Source organism: Dermochelys coriacea, chromosome 11 (assembly GCF_009764565.3).
Source record: "Dermochelys coriacea isolate rDerCor1 chromosome 11, rDerCor1.pri.v4, whole genome shotgun sequence".
NCBI classification, from domain to species: domain Eukaryota; kingdom Metazoa; phylum Chordata; order Testudines; family Dermochelyidae; genus Dermochelys; species Dermochelys coriacea.
The window spans coordinates 18,867,296-18,881,242 of record NC_050078.2 but is presented as its reverse complement, the minus strand read 5'-3'; the positions used below and the strand labels follow the sequence as shown (position 1 = coordinate 18,881,242).

Genomic DNA, 13,947 nt, shown 5'->3' with positions numbered 1-13,947 from the left:
ACAAGCACGGACTGGTGGGACTGCATATTGTTGCAGGTCTGGGACGATTCCCAGTGGCTGCGAAACTTTCGCATGCGTAAGGGCACTTTCCTGGAACTTTGTGACTTGCTTTCCCCTGCCCTGAGGCGCAAGAATACCAAGATGAGAGCAACCCTCACAGTTGAGAAGCGAGTGGCAATAGCCCTGTGGAAGCTTGCAACGCCAGACAGCTATTGGTCAGTTGGGAATCAATTTGGAGTGGGCAAATCTACTGTGGGGGCTGCTGTGATGCAAGTAGCCAACGCAATCAAAGATCTGCTGCTATCAAGGGTAGTGACCCTGGGAAATGTGCAGGTCATAGTGGATGGCTTTGCTGCAATGGGATTCCCTAACTGTGGTGGGGCCATAGACGGAACCCATATCCCTATCTTGGCACCGGAGCACCAAGCCAGCGAGTACATAAACCGCAACGGGTACTTTTCAATAGTGCTGCAAGCACTGGTGGATCACAAGGGACGTTTCACCAACATCAACATGGGATGGCCGGGAAAGGTACATGACGCTCGCATCTTCAGGAACTCTGGTCTGTTTCAAAAGCTGCAGGAAGGGACTTTCTTCTCAGACCAGAAAATAACCGTTGGGGATGTTGAAATGCCTATAGTTATCCTTGGGGACCCAGTCTACCCCTTAATGCCATGGCTCGTGAAGCCATACATAGGCAGCCTGGAGAGAAGTCAGGAGCTGTTCAACTACAGGCCGAGCAAGTGCAGAATGGTGGTAGAATGTGCATTTGGACGTTTAAAAGCACGCTGGCGCCATTTACTGACTCGGTTAGACCTCAGTGAAACCAATGTTCCCACTGTTATTACTGCTTGCTGTACGCTCCACAATATCTGTGAGAGTAAGGGGGAGACATTTATGGCGGGGTGGGAGGTTGAGGCAAATCGCCTGGCTGCTGGTTACGCACAGCCAGACACCAAGGTGGTTAGAAGAGCACAGGAGGGTGCGTTGTGCATCAGAGAAGCTTTGAAAACCAGTTTCATGACTGGCCAGGCTACAGTGTGAAAGTTCTGTTTGTTTCTCCTTGATGAAATCCCCCCCGCCCCTTGGTTCACTCTACTTCCCTGTAAGCTAACCACCCTCCCCACCTCCCTTCGATCACCGCTTGCAGAGACAATAAAGTCATTGTTGCTTCACATTCATGCATTCTTTATTGATTTATCACACAAATAGGGGGATAATTACCAAGGTAGCCCAGGAGGGGTAGGTGGAGGAGGGAAGGACAAGGCCACACAGTACTTTAAAAGTTTAAAACTTATTGAATGCCAGTCTTCTGTTACTTGGGCAATCCTCTGGAGTGGAGTGGCTGGGTGGCTGGAGGCCCCTCCACCACGTTCTTGGGCATCTGGGTGAGGAGGCTATGGAACTTGGGGAGGAGGGCGGTTGGTTACACAGGGGCTGTAGCGGCGGTCTGTGCTGCTGCCTTTCCTGCAGCTCAACCATACGCTGGAGCATATTAGTTTGATTCTCCAGCAGCCTCAGCATTGCATCCTGCCTCTTCTCATCACTCTGCTTTCAGCTTCAGCACTCTCTTCAGCCCGCCACCTCTCCTCCCGGTCATTTTGTGCTTTCCTGCACTCTGACATTGTCTGCCTCCACGTATTCGTCTGTGCTCTGTCAGTGTGGGAGGACAGCATGAGCTCAGAGAACATTTCATCGCGAGTGCGTTTTTTTCGCCTTCTAATCTTCGCTAGCCTCTGGGAAGGAGAAGATCCTGTGATCCTTGAAACACATGCAGCTGGTGGAGGGAAAAAAAAGGGACAGTGGTATTTGAAAAGACGCATTTTATAGAACAATGGGTACACTCTTTCATGGTAAACCTTGCTGTTAACATTACATACATAGCACATGTGCTTTCGTTACAAGGTCGCATTTTGCCTCCCCCCTCCCCCGCGTTGCTAACAGCCAGGAACATTTCTGTTCAGCCATAGGCAAACAGCCCAGCAGGAACAGGCACCTCTGAATGTCCCCTTAAGAAATGCACCCTATTTCAACCAGGTGACCATGAATGATATCACTCTCCTGAGGATAACACAGAGAGATAAAGAACGGATGTTGTTTGAACGCCAGCAAACATACATTGCAATGCTTTGTTCTACAATGATTCCCGAGTACGTGCTACTGGCCTGGAGTGGTAAAGTGTCCTACCATGGTGGATGGAATAAGGCTGCCCTCCCCAGAAACCTTTTGCAAAGGCTTTGGGAGTATATCCAGGAGAGCCACAAATGCCAGGGCAAATTAATCATTAAACATGCTGGCTTTTAAACCTTATATAGTATTTTAAAAGGTACACTCGCCAGAGGTCCCTTCTCCACCTGGTGGGTCTTGGAGGCAGCCTTGGGTGGGTTTGGGGGGTACTGGCTCCAGGTCCAGGGTGAGAAACAGTTCCTGGCTGTCGGGAAAACTGGTTTCTCCGCTTGCTTGCTGTGAGCTATCTACAGCCTCATCATCATCTTCTTCCTCGTCCCCAAAACCTGCTTCCGTGTTGCCTCCATCTCCATTGAAGGAGTCAAACAACACGGCTGGGGTAGTGGTGGCTGAACCCCCTAAAATGGCATGCAGCTCATCATAGAAGCGGCATGTTTGGGGCTCTGACCCGGAGCGGCCGTTCGCCTCTCTGGTTTTCTGGTAGGCTTGCCTCAGCTCCTTAAGTTTCACGCGGCACTGCTTCGGGTCCCTGTTATGGCCTCTGTCCTTCATGCCCTGGGAGATTTTCACAAATGTTTTGGCATTTCGAAAACTGGAACATAGTTCTGATAGCACGGATTCCTCTCCCCATACAGCGATCAGATCCCGTACCTCCCCTTCGGTCCATGCTGGAGCTCTTTTGCGATTCTGGGACTCCATCATGGTCACCTCTGCTGATGAGCTCTGCATAGTCACCTGCAGCTTGCCACACTGGCCAAACAGGAAATTGAAATTCAAAAGTTCACGGGCCTTTTCCTGACTACCTGGTCAGTGCATCTGAGTTGAGAGTGCTGTCCAGAGCGGTCACAATGGAGCACTCTGGGATAGCTCCCGGAGGCCAATACCATCTAATTGCATCCACGGTACCCCAAATTTGACTCAGTAAAACCGATTTCAGCGCTAATCCCTTTGTTGGGGCTGGAGTAAGGAAATCGATTTTAAGAGCCCTTTAAGTCGAAAAAAAGGGCTTCGTCACGTGGACGGGTGCAGGGTTAAATCGATTTAACGCTGCTAAATTCGACCTCAACACCTAGTGTAGACCAGGGCTAATATTAGGAAACGAGATTGTTTGGGTAGCCATTGAAAACAATTGGTACTTTTTCTATATTGTATTACATTACAATTGTAAACAAAATTAAAAGACTTGGATTCCTTCGGGATTTAGTGGGTTTAACTAAATTGTCTGTATTGCGTCTCCAGGATGGAAAATCACTGAACTGTAATTTTATTCCATTGGATATAAAATTGGATAATTGGGAGGATTTACCAGAGAGTTTTCAGCAAAAACAAAATCGTTCTTTGGTAAGAACAATCTTTAAAATGTTACTATGAAAATAACATAATGTTTAATTTGGACCTCTTTAATTTTTATAAATGGAGACTATTTTGTTACCATGCTTCAAGTTTCAGTTGTTGATTACATTTCCTCATTGCAACCAGATTTTATAAATGTTGATATGAATAATAAATGTGCATTCTGTTACTTTGGAAAATTATCACGCCTCCTGTTACCATTTTTGTAGATAGAATCATCATCACATCAATTAGTTTCTCATTTACAGGATTAGTAAGTGATATTCATAAGTTATCAAAATTACATATCATAAAGGTTATGTTTTAAGAGTGGCATATTGTGAGTCAAGAAAATATGCTTGACTGCGTCACACTTGTGATGTGTGTATGCCGCAGAGTTCTCAGTGTGCTCTATGGTCACCCTCCTCTCTTAGCACGAGTATTCAAATGAATGTAGAGCATGACATGCTGAGACTTGTAGTCTCCATGAATTCTATCTCTATAATGAAGATTATATCCAAAACATGACATTAGAACTTTTAGGTTCAAAGTCAAGTCCTCAGAATTTAGGAAATGCCATTATTAAGATTGCTCTGCAACATTGGAACCTTAATTTTTTTAAGCTAGGTTTTTTAATGCAATTTCCTATCTTCTTAAAAAAACAAATTAAAAATAACAAATGTTATCATGTTTAATCCTATTGATTCCCTTCTGGTTTATCACAAGGCTGGGACCTTTAAATCTACAGCACAGACCTCAACCAATTGAGCTAACTGTGTAACTGGTAGCAGTAGAAGGCTCTATTATCCATGTGGATCAGCTATTGGGAAGGAAGAGAAAGACATTTTGTCAGTGCTTTTCAGAGCTATTCACTAGACAGTAGAGGAGTGTTGAAACTCAAGAATCCTGGATTCAGTTTCAGGTTCTGGAGGGGAGTGTGTTTCTAGTGCTAGACCCTTCTTCTCCTGTCCTCTTCTGCTCCTTCATCATCTGAGTGTGAACTGAGGGAGATAAATTCTGTAAAATGTTAACAAAATAAATAAAAAAAAACATTGATTCACATCTCTACTGAAATGTCCAATTTCATTGCTTTTTCCCATGCTGCTCCAGCTCAGTGGGAGAGAGATCCTGACATGTACTCATTTTCATTTATTCACAAAAATAAGGATGAGGGAAGGAAATTAGGAGGAAAGGGAAATCATTATGATAGCTTACTTTTTCGGTTCTGAAGGCCTGTTTCTGCATAACGCTTAAATCACACATGGAATACTCTAGTCCCCAAAGTGGATGTTTTTTCGCATAGCATAACCAGCTCGTGGTTTAGTACAAAATGCTCTTTCAACTTGTTTATAATTATGCCATTCACCTCTAGTACTGAAACTAGGCAATCTGCATCACAGATCTAGCACTGTTGGGGTTTTTTTAAGTGAGACATGAGTTGTATCTGTGAATCTGATTACAGACTTTGTTCAGCTCGCTTTACTGAGCCACAATTCCTATTGAGAGCAGTGGAAGGTTTGCTTGAATAAGAATGGCTGAACAGAGTCATCCATGTTCAAACATTTGTCTATATTTTTATGCTACCCTAGGAAGAGTTTGCCCATATAGTTATACCAGGAAACCCTTGAAGTGGAGATGCAGTTATATTGGCAAAAGCAGTTAAAACCTGTTCCCTAAACAAAATAACTTATATCAGCAAAAGAATTTTGTGCCAGCACATCTGTGCCTATACGTGGGCTTTGCCATTATAGCTACATTGATTGTGTGATTTTTTTTTCCTCTCTTTCCCCCAACCTCCCTTCTAACTGACATAGCTATATAGGCAAATATTTTAAGTTTAGATCAGGTCCAAATCTTAAAGTTTCAGCAGAACCTTTGAAGCTCACATCAGAAATGATTACATCCCAGAAAAGAACACCTTACAGCAAGCAAACCTTTTTCCAGTTGACAAAATAATTTTAAATATAATAATCTAAAACGTTTCAGTGTAATTAAAGATTTGTGTTTAATACTTGTGCTGTTGACCACTTGACCTTCTCTCTGCCAGATTCTGAGGTTTGTGAGAGAATGGAGTAGTCTAACAGCTATGAAGCAAAAAATTATCAGAAAAAGTGGCCACACTTTTTGTAGCCCTATTCTTGCTGCAGAAGAGATTTCTAAACAGCAGGCCAGGCTGAGCAGCACCAAAAGGTATGTGTTTTTACTTTTCATTCCTTCCTCTTTTGTATGCAGGAGGTCCAAGTTTTTTTATGTAACATTCAGTGGAATCATGTTGAGATAATAAACTGAACATTTAGTGATAACTTGTCTTATAGTGAAAAAATTAGGCATTTTGTGTGCATTTGTGCAAATCTGTTAGAACAGAACATACTGCCTGATTCTCTATCACTATGAGTGCAGTTCAGCACATATTCTGTCTCTGAAGGTTTCTGCAGCTTTAAACATCCAGAAACTGCTAGAGATTCCTGAGAAAAATCTTTCATTTATGTTATTAAAATACCATCTATTGTCTTCCATGTCTCATTTGTATTATTATTATTTATTATTTATTTAAGCACCAGCTGTGTGTTTAGAGCTTTAAAAGGCACATCAAAAGGCATAGCTATTCTACCAAAGAGATTACAGTCTGTTTAGATGATACAAAATATGCTGGGAGACAAGTTTCTATCCTCAAGTATTTATTTATTTACTTATGTTAGTGTTTTGGCAATGTATGGATAATAGTATTTTTTATTTTTATTATTTTTAGTTGATTGGTTGGTTTTTATTTTGTTGTTGACATAAGCCAGGGTTTTGTAGAAGAAGTTGGTTTTATGCCTTTCTTGCTCTCAGTCTTGTTCTGTGTAGACATAGCATTTTTTCTTGAAGGGCCATATGAAAAGGTGGCTAACAGTAACCAAATCAGCTGAAAACTCTTCATATATTACCTGACTTTTCTTTTTCTATTTGGCAGTGGATCAAATTAAAGAATACACTGTAAAACTGTAGTCTTGGCTCTTTAAAATTTTTCATGTCCTGCTGAAAGGGAATGTCTTTCTGCCCAAAGGAACTATTCCCCTCCTCCATTTTTTTCATCTCCTTCTGTCCTCATTTAACATTTCAACAAAATAATATTTGTGCCTTCATCTCTTGTCTTCCCTCTTGTAAATCCCTCCTTTATTGTCTCTCGGTCCCAGTAGCCCAGATTTCAGTGAGTCCAAAATACATCATCTTGTTTCTCCAGGCTAGAAGCAGGAATAAATTATTACTTATATTTATTTCATAATGCAGAATCTCCTTCTACACTTTCTCAGCCTCACCTCTTCCTTAGTTGATTTCCTATCCTCCTCGAATGCCAGGTTTTTTCAGTATTTATTATTGCTTTCCTTCCTATGTGTCAGGTGCCCAGTCAGTGGTAAAATCGAAATTTACCTCTCCTCTAAAAAGAAAAGGAGTACTTGTGGCAGCTTAGAGACTAACAAATTTATTTGAGCATAAGCTTTCGTGAGCTACAGCTCACTTCATTGGATGCATTTCCGATTGTTAGTCTCTAAGGTGCCACAAGTACTCCTTTTCTTTTTGCGAATACAGACTAACATGGCTGCTACTCTGAATACCTCTCCTCTGCCTCCTAGTTAGTTAGGTTGGTCAATAATTATATCTTAAGAGTGACCAAAGCATGGGGGGCTATTGAATTTTAACAGAGCTTAATTTAGAAGAATAGGGATGATCTTACAATAAAAATACAAAGGAAATTGAGCAAATTCAAAGATAAACTAATTTTTCCAGAACTCTTTCATGGCTTCAGCGCTTCTCATATTCTCTACCAAATAGTACCTTTTCCAAAACAAACAAAAACAAAAAACCCTGGAATATCAGTGATGTTTCACTCAAGTGAAACAGGCTTTCCATTGTTTTCATATCACTTTTTATAATTACTTGTCATGGAAAATAACTCATTATCTGTTGGCAGCACAACAGAGAGGTAGCTTTTTTTTTAAAAGAAATCTTACCTAATATGGAAAAACTGAACGAGTAAAATACATTTTCCAAATGCTACTCATGCCAGGTTTAGGAAGTAAGAAGTATTTAGATGGGATTTTCTACATCAGTATTGCTGCAGGTGACATGAATGTTCTCTAAGGATGTATTCAGTTGTCTGCAGTACAATTCAAGAGAAAAAAGAATACTGAAACATCTTGTAATAATTCCAGATATGTGACAAAAGAGGATGTTGCTGTAGCCTCACTCAGCAAAGCTAACAGCAGTGGGGGCAGCATATGCTTGGTCACAAAGGAAGCTGCGTTTTACTTGAAAAATGAAGGTACTTCTGCTGGAAAAACAGATGGCCATTCCACAAAGTAAGTTCGTTAATGTTAATAAAAAAGACAAAATAGCCAGAATGCAGTAATTAAACTAGTTTTTCCCAAAATTATTTTTACTTTATGTAATGAAATTATAGGGTACAAGGGCTTCTGTTAATATGATGCATTGCTTAAGATCAAAGGCATTTACCTTGTGCTGATGAACTAAATCTTATTTCCTATAATGATTTATGTTATGTATGTTAGCTCGCACATTTGTCAATGGACAACTATGTTTCTTAGTACGAAAGAAGAAAAAAATTGTATGATCAGGGAAATGGAGTGCTTACACACAAACAAGCCTGTGAGGTTCACAGCAAACAGAGACACAAAGAGTATGTCTGCACTTTGAGCTGGGGGTGTGATTCCCATCTCAAGGAGACATACTTGTATTAGTTCTGATTGAGCTAGCATGCTAAAAATAGTGGTAGCTGAGGCAGCAAGAGTAGCAGGAAGGGCTATCAGCCCTGATGATGTGCCTAGCACCTCAGGTGGGTATGTACTCAGGGCAGCTAGCCCTTCCTGCTACCCGTGCTGCCTCAGCTACCACTATTTTGAGCATGCTAACTCAGTCAGATCTAGGACAGGTATGTATGTCTCTTTGAGCTTGGAATCAGATTCCAGCTGGAAATATAGACACACACAAACTCCTAATTTATTTAAAATGTAATAGATGTGGGGGAGAGAGTGTCTAAAACTAACTGGAAAGGACCTCTATGCCTGTTTTTTTTTTTTTTTTTTTTAACATTTTCTGTCAGCCACTTCTCTACTTCAGGAGAAAATAGAGAATATAGAACCTTGATTAAGTCAAGATATTTACCAGATAGCCATGAGAGATATCTAAACAAACAGGAAGTTCTCACAATTTTTCCTCAAAAGAATTTAATCCCCTTTTACAACTTACTTTCTATTATAGACTTGAAGGGTAAAATTTTATAGCCTCCTTTTTTCTGTATATACATGTTAAGAATGCACCTTTTTTATGCGTGTGTAAACTCGCATTTCCACTCGAAGACTGGGAAACTCCAGCTAATAATTAAATATATATGAGTATAGTAATTTTAATGTGCAAATGGGTGTTTACCAAGTTTGCATATGCAAAAAAAAGTGAGGCCTTTTAGAAATCTGGTCATAAAAAATATAATTCAAGTGGAATATTTGCATTGTGCAGTGACCAACCAAAGTAGCATGAGTTTTCATTGAAGTTGTACTTTTCATGATAAAAGAAACTTAATAGTTTCTTAGAGTATTCTTAATTATTGTATACTGACCCTGATGAAGTTCAGTCTTATTAAACAATTGCTTCTTGTCCTTATCACAGGTTACTTTTAAAAGATGGGAAAGTTTCCCCTGTTCTTAATGCAGATTCAGTTCAGGCTGAAGTTGTTGAAGGTCCTGCCATATACAAAGGATATTTACAGGCTGTAGATAATAAAGGAAATCCACTTTGTCTTAGCTGCCAACAACCAACAGTTCACCTTGACCAACATTGCAAATCTATTGCTTGGGAAACACGATTTTGTTCTCTTAAATGCCAGGAAGACTTCTTAATTCGCTCTAGTCAGAGTTACCTGAGGAGTAAAGTATTTGAAGTTGAACATGGTGTTTGTCAGCTTTGCAATCTCAATGCCCAGGAACTCTACCTTAGCATCAAAAATGCACCTAAGAGTCAACGTAAGAATCTTCTGGAGAGTTCTTGGATGTCTCAGCTTCCATTAGGACAGGTAATGGCAATGGTATTTAAGCAGTAACATAAATCAATGTATTTCTGTGGCAGGTGGTGGTTATGCTCCTCAAGTCATTTTAAAAGGTAAGTGGCTGAAAGCAAATGTTTATCAATCAACAGAGTAGAAAAATGTACAACAAATGAACTACTTGGGGTGGACACTTCTACCCCATCATCCCTAACAGCAACAAAAAAGAGGTAATAGTTTAAAAAAAAAAAAAAAAAAGTCCTAAAAACAAAAAACCCTACCGCAAGCAGAATTTTAATCCCAAAAAGGGAGAAGTACCAGATGATTCCATGAAGTCCACTAGGGACTTGACTAATGCTATAGATTTTACATGAAAGGTGCTGTAGTACAGTAATGAGTGATATTCTAAAAGCCCTAAGATAGGTAGATACTTTTAAATTCCATTTAATAACTAATGCAGTAAGATGTAAGAGTTTACTGGTTATTACTTCTAGCATACAAAAAATTCTTTAACTTAGTGTTTCAATTCTTTAATACAGTAGAACCTCAGAGTTATGAACATTTTGGTTATTCTTTCAAAAGTTTACAACTGAACATTGACTTAATACAGCTTTGAAACTTTATTATACAGAAGAAAAATGCTGCTTTTAACCATCTTAATTTAAATGAAACAAACACAGAAACAATTTCTTTACTTTGTCACATCTTCTTTTTTTTTAAACTTTCCCTTCCCTTTATTTTTCACAGGTTTCAGAGTAGCAGCCGTGTTAGTCTGTATTCGCAAAAAGAAAAGGAGTAAGGAGTACTTGTGGCACCTTAGAGACTAACAAATTTATTAGAGCATAAGCTTTCGTGAGCTACAGCTCACTGTGAGCTGTAGCTCACGAAAGCTTATGCTCTAATAAATTTGTTAGTCTCTAAGGTGCCACAAGTACTCCTTACTCCTTTTCTTTATTTTTTAGTTGTTTATTTAATACAGAACTGTACTGTATTTGACACATTCCCATGCCTCTCTTGGGAGGCCCATCCCATATTTGGAGAACCTCTGGTGTAGATTATCATGATGGTAGTGGGCTAATGCTTAGAGACTGCTGTTGTTAGCTGTGAGTGTTGCTTTAACTTATATTTTCCTTTTGAATCTTTGCCTTGTGAGGAAGTACACCTGAGCATTCTTAACTCTGTTAAGTTGTTTTGTGTGGGAATTTCCTCTTTTTTTTCAAAATATAACTTACATATATGCACAGGATGAGAACTCAGGGCTAAAGACTAAAGAGCTGGAGAGAGGAATTAGCTGGGTAGTATAGCAGTAGAGTCAGTCAAATAGTCACATCTCATCTATTTAAAACAGAACATGCCTGATGAGTAAGTTCTAAACTACACTCCAGCTTCCTCTGGTTGTGACTCAAAGCTCTGTATGTGACGCTCCAAAAGCCCTGTAGCCTTAGAAGCTTTGAGCACCAACTGACAAAACTTTGGGCATCAGATTTTCCTACAAAGAGTATAAGGTTTTAAATACAGCAGAAATATTATTGTTTTACCTCTTTAAAATAATTTCATAACTTTTATTAATTTGTAGTCTAAAATGGAAATTGTAGCATTAAAAACAAACGTCTTACCATGAACTGCTGAAATAATGATTATTCTTCCATCTAGATTTAGAAGTTTAACACATTTATTTATTTTCAGTAAAATAATCTGTGTTCATTTTGATTGGCTGCCGCTTAACAAATAACTTTTATACGAAAAATATATTTACAAACTGAAAATAAATTCACATTCTTTAGATGGAAGTACAGTATCTGTCCGATTAGAACTGGTTAATAGTAAAGAAAAACTAGATGTTTTTTTAAAAAGCAGAGCATTGCATTACATGCATCATCTAATTATATAATAAAGATAGCTTCATTCACCACTGAAATGCAGCTATTTTTAGCTTACAACATAGCAACACCAGCAACGCACAGTTAGTTTATGACAGGAAGTGAAGAATGCCATATCAAATTAAGAAAAGGAGTACTTGTGGCACCTTAGAGACTAACAAATTTATTAGAGCATAAGCTTTCGTGAGCTACAGCTCACTTCATCGGATGCATTTGGTGGAAAAAGCAGAGGAGAGATTTATATACACACACACACAAACCCACAGAGAACATGAAACAATGGGTTTATCATACACACTGTAAGGAGAGTGATCACTTAAGATAAGCCATCACCAGGAGCAGGGGGGGGAAAGGAGGAAAACCTTTCATGGTGACAAGCAAGGTAGGCTAATTCAGCAGTTAACAAGAATATCAGAGGAACAGTGGGGGGTGGGGTGGGAGGGAGAAATACCATGGGGAAATAGTTTTACTTTGTGTAATGACTCATCCATTCCCAGTCTCTATTCAAGCCTAAGTTAATTGTATCCAGTTTGCAAATTAATTCCAATTCAGCAGTCTCTCGTTGGAGTCTGTTTTTGAAGCTTTTTTGTTGAAGTATAGCCACTCTTAGGTCTGTGATCGAGTGACCAGAGAGATTGAAGTGTTCTCCAACTGGTTTTTGAATGTTACAATTCTTGACGTCTGATTTGTGTCCATTCATTCTTTTACGTAGAGACTGTCCAGTTTGGCCAATGTACATGGCAGAGGGGCATTGCTGGCACATGATGGCATATATCACATTGGTAGATGCGCAGGTGAAGGAGCCTCTGATAGTGTGGCTGATGTGATTAGGCCCTATGATGGTATCCCCTGAATAGATATGTGGACAGAGTTGGCAACGGGCTTTGTTGCAGGGATAGGTTCCTGGGTTAGTGGTTCTGTTGTGTGGTGTGTGGTTGCTGGTGAATATTTGCTTCAGATTGGGGGGCTGTCTGTAAGCAAGAACTGGTCTGTCTCCCAAGATCTGTGAGAGTGATGGGTCGTCCTTCAGGATAGGTTGTAGATCCTTGATGATGCGTTGGAGAGGTTTTAGTTGGGGGCTGAAGGTGATGGCTAGTGGCGTTCTGTTGTTTTCTTTGTTGGGCCTGTCCTGTAGTAGGTGACTTCTGGGTACTCTTCTGGCTCTGTCAATCTGTTTCTTCACTTAAGCAGGTGGGTATTGTAGTTGTAGGAATGCATGATAGAGATCTTGTAGGTGTTTGTCTCTGTCTGAGGGGTTGGAGCAAATGCGGTTATATCGTAGCGCTTGGCTGTAGACAATGGATCGAGTGGTATGATCTGGATGAAAGCTAGAGGCATGTAGGTAGGAATAGCGGTCAGTAGGTTTCCGATATAGGGTGGTGTTTATGTGACCATTGCTTATTAGCACCGTAGTGTCCAGGAAGTGGATCTCTTGTGTGGACTGCTCCAGGCTGAGGTTGATGGTGGGATGGAAATTGTTGAAATCATGGTGGAATTCCTCAAGAGCTTCTTTTCCATGGGTCCAGATGATGAAGATGTCATCAATGTAGCGCAAATAGAGTAGGGGCATTCGGGGACGAGAGCTGAGGAAGCGTTGTTCTAAGTCAGCCATAAAAATGTTGGCATACTGTGGGGCCATGCGGGTACCCATCGCAGTGCCGCTGATTTGGAGGTATACATTGTCACCAAATGTGAAATAGTTATGGGTCAGGACAAAGTCACAAAGTTCAGCCACCAGGTTAGCCGTGACAGTATCGGGGATACTGTTCCTGATGGCTTGTAGCCCATCTTTGTGTGGAATGTTGGTGTAGAGGGCTTCTACATCCATAGTGGCTAGGATGGTGTTTTTAGGAAGATCACCAATGGACTGTAGTTTCCTCAGGAAGTCAGTGGTGTCTCGAAGATAGCTGGGAGTGCTGGTTACGAAGGGCCTGAGGAGGGAGTCTACATAGCCAGACAATCCTGCTGTTCCACACAAAGATGGACTACAAGCCGTCAGGAACAGTATCCCCGATACTGTCACGGCTAACCTGGTGGCTGAACTTTGTGACTTTGTCCTGACCCATAACTATTTCACATTTGGTGACAATGTATACCAGTCACCTTCAATATCTGCTTATTTGTGAATTGCCAAGTTTATGATGGTATTTTGACTTTTTTATTTTGTAAGTGACAAGATTGAAAGTGCATCACTTTTTCTTACTCTGACATTTGTTTTTAGTACTGACACCTGCCATTAATAAAATAATAGACATTAAGGACATATTGCTTGTGTCATTCAGAAACAAAAAATCTTAATTTCTGTTCTGCATCTTTTCTCAGTTTTCTTTTTTATAATTCTGTAAATGAACACACATGCATTAGGATATTCCTCTTGGGTCCTGCATTTTAGCACTTGCTCTAATGTATCAAACTACTGTGCATTTAGTGAAAATAAGCTTTCTAAAAATATAACTCCTGGTTGTCTGTGTAAACATGATTGAAGAGTGTATGACACAATTTTGTCTGTTC

At 40.1% G+C, this 13,947-nt stretch overlaps 1 protein-coding gene across 5 annotated transcripts in view; it reads left to right on the top strand.

Annotated features, from left to right (window-relative positions):
* Positions 1-13,947, top strand: part of ZRANB3 (zinc finger RANBP2-type containing 3) — a 133,135-nt gene that overhangs the window by 104,212 nt on the left and 14,976 nt on the right. For all 5 annotated transcript variants that reach the window (XM_043505037.1, XM_043505038.1, XM_043505040.1 and 2 more), the window contains 4 exons: positions 3,427-3,528; positions 5,567-5,709; positions 7,713-7,859; positions 9,184-9,586. In XM_043505037.1, coding sequence (XP_043360972.1) covers positions 3,427-3,528; positions 5,567-5,709; positions 7,713-7,859; positions 9,184-9,586 — 795 coding nt within the window. The remainder of the gene's footprint in view (positions 1-3,426; positions 3,529-5,566; positions 5,710-7,712; positions 7,860-9,183; positions 9,587-13,947) is intronic.